We start from the raw sequence: 7,500 nt of genomic DNA, 5'->3' as shown, positions 1-7,500 counted from the left end.
GCTGCAGTGTGTCATCCACTTTGCTGAGAAGGTGATCGGCTGCAGTCTCCCATCTCTCTAGGAGCTGTACGTCTCCAGGACATGATCGCAAATGACCCCTCTCATCCCGGAAATGAACTCTTTCAGTCCCTCCCCTCTTGGATGTCCAAAATGGCGGCACGGCAGTAGCACGCACCGGTGCTAATTCTTTGTCTTAGCCCGAATGGTGGTGCTAAGGTGCATGGACACCAAAGACAGTGGTTTTCATGTATATGACCACCAGACGATACTACGATACAGAAATCATGCAATTACTAACCTGCATGACGATGTACTTGGAAAACTTCGTGACCTCGGCTTGCTGTGAAGACCAGGCCTTCAGTCCTCTGCGTCACTTGATGCCGGTGGCCAGGGAGACAGGACATCGCAAGCAGTGCTAGAGGAAGTGGAAGCGCGGAAAACGGGCGGGTGTCCGTGCTAGGCTAAAAACAAACCCTAGCCGGGCGACTCTTCTGTCCATCAATCATGCAAATCTCAAAACAGTGCTCCCAAAATCCCATCAGCATGTGGACTTAGCAACGAGAGGGACAAACACGCTAGATGTTGTTTACACAAACATTCCCGGTGCGTATCGTGCGGCGCCCCGCCCCCACCTCGGCTACTCAGACCACATCTCTGTGATGTTGATTCCAGCATACAGACCACTCATCAGACGCTCTAAACCGGTTCTGAAACAGGTTAAGACCTGGCCAGCGGGAGCCATCTCTGCTCTTCAGGACTGTTTTGAGTGCACTGACTGGGACATGTTTAGGGAGGCTGCAACCAACAGGGACCCTATCAACTTGGAGGAGTACACGGCATCAGTGACCGGCTACATCGGGAAGTGCATCGATGACATGACCGTCTCCAAGACCATCACCACACGCTCCAACCAGAAGCTGTGGATGACTGCAAAAGTGCGTGCTCTCCTGAAGTCGAGAGACTCCGCCTTCAGAGCAGAGGACAAGGCGGTCTTTAAAAACAGCAAGGGCCAAACTGTCCCGAGCCATCAGAGAGGCGAAGCGTGCACACGCCCAGAGAATCCACTTTCAGGACAGCGGAGACTCACAGCGCATGTGGCAGGGCATTCAGGTGATCACAAATTACAGGACAATACCACCTGCCTGTGACAGTGACTCCTCCCTCCCAGACGTGCTGAGCGACTTCTACACTCGGTTTGAGGCACAGAACAACACAACAGCGAGGAAGACCATCCCTCCTCCTAATGACCAGGTGCTCTGTCTTTCCACAGCTGACGTGAAGAGAAATCTATAGAGAGTTAACCCATGGAAGTCCGCTGGACCAGACAACATTCCTGGCAGAGTTCTCAGGGAGTGTGCAGAGCAGCTAGCAGATGTCTTCACTGACATCTTCAACATCTCGCTGAGCAGCTCCTTCATCCCAACGTGCCTCAAGACGACGACCATCATCCCTGTGCCAAAGAAGTCCACGGTTTCCTGCCTCAATGACTATCGTCCCGTCGCACTCACACCAATCGTGATGAAATGCTTCGAGAGGCTCGTCATGAGGCACATCAAGTCACAGCTACCACCCTCACTGGACCCCTTGCAGTTTGTGTATCATCCTAACTACTCCATGGACGATGCCATCACCACAACCACACCACAATCATACATACGAATGCTGTTCATAGATTTCAGTTCAACATTCAACACAATCATCCCTCATCAGCTGATTGAGAAGCTGAGCCTGCTGGGCCTAAACACCTCTCTCTGCAACTGGATCCTGGATTTCCTGACAGGGAGACTTCGGTCATTCCGCTGCTGTTCACCCTGCTGACTCCCGACTGTGCAGCAATGCACAGCTTCAACCATATCGTCAAGTTCGCTGATGACACAACCGTGGTGGGTCTCATCAGCAAGAATGACGAATCAGCATATAGAGAGGAGGTGCAACAGCTAACAACCTGGTGTAGAGCCAACAACCTCTCCCTGAACATCAACAAGACTAAAGAGATGGTTGTTGACTTCAGGAGAGCACAGTGTGACCATTCTCCGCTGTTCATCAATAGATCCTCTGTGGAGATCGTCAAGAGCACCAAATTCCTTGGTGTTCATCTGGCAGAGAACTTCACCTTGTTTGGGAACTGCACCGTCTCAGATCACAAGACCCTTCAGGGGATAGTGAGGACAGCTGAGAAGATCATCGGAGTCTCTCTCCCCTTTATCACAGACATTTACACCGCACGCTGCATCCGCAAAGCCAACAGCATTGTTGATGATCCCACACACCCCTCACACACACTCTTACACACCCCACACACCCCTCACACACACTCTTACACACCCCACACACCCCTCACACACACTCTTACACACCCCACACACCCCTCACACACACTCTTACACACCCCACACACCCCTCACACACACTCTTACACACCCCACACACCCCTCACACACACTCTTACACACCCCACACACCCCTCACACACACTCTTACACACCCCACACACCCCTCACACACACTCTTACACACCTCACACATACTCTTACACACCCCACACACCCCTCACAGACACTCTTACACACCCCACACACCCCTCACACACACTCTTACACACCCCACACACCCCTCACACACACTCTTACACACCTCACACACACTCTTACACACCCCACACACCCCTCACACACACTCTTACACACCCCACACACCCCTCACACACACTCTTACACACCCCACACACCCCTCACACACACTCTTACACACCCCACACACCCCTCAAACACACGCTTACACACCCCACACACCCCTCACACACACTCTTACACACCTCACACACACTCTTACACACCCCACACACCCCTCACAGACACTCTTACACACCCCACACACCCCTCACACACACTCTTACACACCCCACACACCCCTCACACACACTCTTACACACCCCACACACCCCTCACACACACTCTTACACACCCCACACACCCCTCACACACACTCTTACACACCTCACACACACTCTTACACACCCCACACACCCCTCACACACACTCTTACACACCCCACACACCCCTCACACACACTCTTACACACCCCACACACCCCTCACACACACTCTTACACACCCCACACACCCCTCACACACACTCTTACACACCTCACACATACTCTTACACACCCCTCACACACACTCTTACACACCCCACACACCCCTCACACACACTCTTACACACCCCACACACCCCTCACACACACTCTTACACACCCCACACACCCCTCACACACACTCTTACACACCCCACACACCCCTCACACACACTCTTACACAACCCACACACCCCTCACAGACACACTTACACACCCCAAACACCCCCCATACACACTTTTACACACCCCACACACCCCTCACACACTCTTACACACCCCACACACCCCTCACACACACTCTTACACACCCCACACACCCCTCACACACACTCTTACACACCCCACACACCCCTCACACACACTCTTACACACCCCACACACCCCTCACAGACACTCTTACACACCCCACACACACACTCTTACACACCCCACACACACTCTTACACACCCCACACACCCCTCACAGACACTCTTACACACCCCACACACCCCTCACACACACTCTTACACACCCCACACACCCCTCACAGACACTCTTACACACCCCACACACCCCTCACACACACTCTTACACACCCCACACACCCCTCACACACACTCTTACACACCCCACACACCCCTCACACACACTCTTACACCCCTCACACACACTCTTACACACCCCACACACTCTTCACCCTCCTGCCATCTGGAAAGAGGTACCGGAGCATTCGGGCCTATGGTTATTTGCACTACCTCAACCACTGCTCCTGCATTTTGAACAATCATATATGTTATTAGTTACCTGGTTTTCTACAGTTTCTCAAAGTTGTACATCATTTCATTTCATTTTATTTTATTTAATTTCATTGCACACGTTCTTTTTCGGCACTATGTGTCCTGTCTTGTGTTGTTTTTTTCTACTTCCTGTCTTTGCTCTGTTTTTGTCTTTGCTCTGTTTGCACCTGGTTGCTCACTTTGCACTTTATGTGTCTAGGACAAACTTCTTTTGTGTTGTTTCTGTTCTGTAATGATATGTCGTATGTTTCTGTAGCACCAGGTCCTAGAGAAACGTTGTTGTACTGTGTCTGCTATATGTGGTTGAAATGACAGTAAAAGCTTCGTGACTTGACTTGACTCTGGCAAGAGGCTCCAGTCCATCAGGACCAGGACCTCACATCACCAGGACAGTTTCTTCCCCACTGCAATCAGCCTGCTGAACAGTGCCCCACTTACCCCCAGATGACCCCCCCCACCCTTTCAAAAACTCACTCAGTCACTTTCACATTCTAAATTTCACTACTGGCAAACTCACACTTCTGTATACAGTATTTGTTTTATTTATTCTAATTTATTATATATATATATATATATATTGTGTGTGTGTGTGTGTACTCACTCGAGGAAGTGTGTGATGTACTGCTTGCTGCAGATGGACCAGGTGAGAGGTGATGAGTCGTACTGAAGCTGACGAGACATGATGAAGGGAGCGCGACCGACCAGCTCACAGTCATTCCCCTGACCATCATGCTGAATCCCAAAACTACACACACACACACACACATCATTCCCCTGACCATCATGCTGAATCCCAAAACTACACACACACACACACACACATACACACACACACATCATTCCCCTGACCATCATGCTGAATCCCAAAAGTACACACACACACACACACACACATCATTCCCCTGACCATCATGCTGAATCCCAAAAGTACACACACACACACACACACACATCATTCCCCTGACCATCATGCTGAATCCCAAAAGTACACACACACACACACACACACACATCATTCCCCTGACCATCATGCTGAATCCCAAAAGTACACACACACACATACACACACACACACACATCATTCCCCTGACCATCATGCTGAATCCCAAAAGTACACACACACACACACACACATCATTCCCCTGACCATCATGCTGAATCCCAAAAGTACACACACACACACACATACACACACACACACACACACACACATCATTCCCCTGACCATCATGCTGAATCCCAAAAGTACACACACACACATACACACACACACACACATCATTCCCCTGACCATCATGCTGAATCCCAAAAGTACACACACACACACACACACATCATTCCCCTGACCATCATGCTGAATCCCAAAAGTACACACACACACACACACACACACACACACACACACATCATTCCCCTGACCATCATGCTGAATCCCAAAAGTACACACACACACATACACACACACACACACATCATTCCCCTGACCATCATGCTGAATCCCAAAACCACACACACACACCTGTGTCCGAGCTCGTGTGCGATGGTGAAGGCTACAGGAAGTCCCGAGTCCTCGTTGATGTTGCAGGAGCGGTGAGGTTGGCACATTCCAGACAGGTGAGAGAGTCCCAGTGTTTCACACGGCTGGTTCTTACCTGCACAGATATCCTTCCTGTCACACACACACACACATACATACACACACACAGACAGTATTACAGTGTGTCTGTGTGTATAAAAGTAGAAAAGAGTTATTAAAGAAAAAATATTTCATAATAATTAGTACACAGTAAATAATGAATAGACAATCATGTACATTTATTCAACAGTTTTCTCCCCGATACCTGTGGCTTAATAAACGTTATTTCTGTTATTACATGTTAAATGACATTATTATCACCTTGTTATGAGCACAGCGACGTCGTGGTGCGCAGGATGGGCGTCACTCTGAGGGTTCAGGTTCTTCTGCCAGCTACAGAAACTGGTCAGGGTCGAATCGGCGTGATGGACGATCTTCAGACCTTTCTGACAACATACACACACATTCGTGAAGGGTGCCAATACTTTTGCTACCTGCATTCTTTTATACTAATATTACCAGTCATTAGAATACCAGTGATTTGAGAAAGATAACAAATTTCCAAAAAAAGAGGACAATAGTACAGTGTAATTAACTAACCCTTTTTTTATTTGAATAAAACAACAAATAAATAAATGATATTCTAATAAACAGGATTTTTGTTTCACAGACTCTTAAATTCTGATGTGTTATTAAGCAATAATCATTCATTCAACTGAGTAAAACGCTTTAGTGATTCATAACGAATCAGTTCTAAGCTGCTTCTTGAACAGATTCAGGTGCAAAATAAGTCAGTGAATCAATTCAGTTTAACGGAGTCTAATGGAAACAGTTCGACTCATTAAACTCAGATTTTTTAAGTATGTTAAATCCTGATTCCTAAATCATAACTCCTGAATCCTGACTCCTCAATCCTGACTCCTGAATCATGGCTCCTGAATCCTGAATCATGGGTCCTGAATCCTGAATCATGACTTCTGAATCCTGACTCCTGAATCCTGAAACATGACTCCTGAATCCTGACTCCTGAATCCTGACTCCTGAGTGATGAACAGTGTGTTTGTACCTCCTCTGACTGCAGCAGGATGAGTCGCACAAGAACGATGTGGATGGCATTGCCGATACTGGCATCGTGGTAAATACCTGCCACCTGTAATGACACACACACAAACACACACACACACACAAACACACACACACGTATGACCCAAATATCTGAATATAAATAATTATCAGTAGAATCGTTTGGTCTGGGTTTATCACCATGTTCATGACGGTGAAAATGTAGCTCTCCACGTTGTTGTTGCCGTGGTACTGCAGCATTTTGGAATCGGCCACCACCATCGTCTCCACCCAGCGCTCTGTACTGACCGAACGCTGACTCCGCCCTCGGTCTGGACCTCGCTGCTCTCGCTCCCAGAGCTCTCTTTCATGTTCAGTCTGCTTAGAGTGCTCTGGACTGTCTGTGATATCACACACACACACACACACGATAACGTATGTTAACATAATGACCAGCAGGGCAGAGTTACACGGATCCTGACTGACCTTTGACCCCGCAGGCAGTGTGGACATCACGCTGTGTGCTGCGGCGAGATCGGACACTCAGCCACGCAGAGTTACGATAGATGACGTGCGCTTGCTGAGGGTGTGTGAGTGTAGGTGTGTGACCTCGCACAGGTTCAATCAGGAACACTCCTGAAGGGAGAGAGAGCATGCCTGTCTGTCACACACACACACACACACACACACACACATATTACTCTCACAGTCTCACTGCCCTGAGCACATTCATTCTCTATGCATTATCTACAAACACTCTTTGGAATGTGTGTGTGTGTGTGTGTGTGTGTGTGTGCAAGCTGCTGCTAGTTGAAACTGTTCCACAGGATCATCACCCATCATTACCCAGCAATTCATCACTTTCACTTCACAAGTTACACACACACACACACACATTCCAAAGAACTTTTGAATAAAAAACTATTAAAAGCTATTTGAAAAACAGAAAA

The 7,500-nt window shown here is 48.4% G+C and overlaps 1 protein-coding gene across 6 annotated transcripts in view; it reads right to left on the bottom strand.

Annotated features, from left to right (window-relative positions):
* Positions 1 to 7,500, bottom strand: part of adamts12 (ADAM metallopeptidase with thrombospondin type 1 motif, 12) — a 39,015-nt gene that overhangs the window by 22,947 nt on the left and 8,568 nt on the right. For 4 of the 6 annotated variants that reach the window (XR_009203110.1, XM_058374703.1, XM_058374701.1 and 1 more), the window contains exons 3-8: positions 7,037 to 7,211; positions 6,752 to 6,951; positions 6,555 to 6,638; positions 5,810 to 5,934; positions 5,432 to 5,635; positions 4,514 to 4,657 (exon numbers count right to left, since the gene is read on the bottom strand). Coding sequence is in view for 5 of the 6 variants with exons in the window: in XM_058374703.1 (XP_058230686.1) it covers positions 4,514 to 4,657; positions 5,432 to 5,635; positions 5,810 to 5,934; positions 6,555 to 6,638; positions 6,752 to 6,951; positions 7,037 to 7,211 (932 nt within the window). In the remaining variant the exon portion in view is untranslated. The remainder of the gene's footprint in view (positions 1 to 4,513; positions 4,658 to 5,431; positions 5,636 to 5,809; positions 5,935 to 6,554; positions 6,639 to 6,751; positions 6,952 to 7,036; positions 7,212 to 7,500) is intronic. The other 2 variants (XM_058374700.1, XM_058374704.1) reach the window with 2 other exon arrangements.

This window comes from Hemibagrus wyckioides, linkage group LG22 (assembly GCF_019097595.1).
Source record: "Hemibagrus wyckioides isolate EC202008001 linkage group LG22, SWU_Hwy_1.0, whole genome shotgun sequence".
Taxonomy (NCBI): domain Eukaryota; kingdom Metazoa; phylum Chordata; class Actinopteri; order Siluriformes; family Bagridae; genus Hemibagrus; species Hemibagrus wyckioides.
This window is presented reverse-complemented; position numbering and strand designations above follow the sequence as displayed.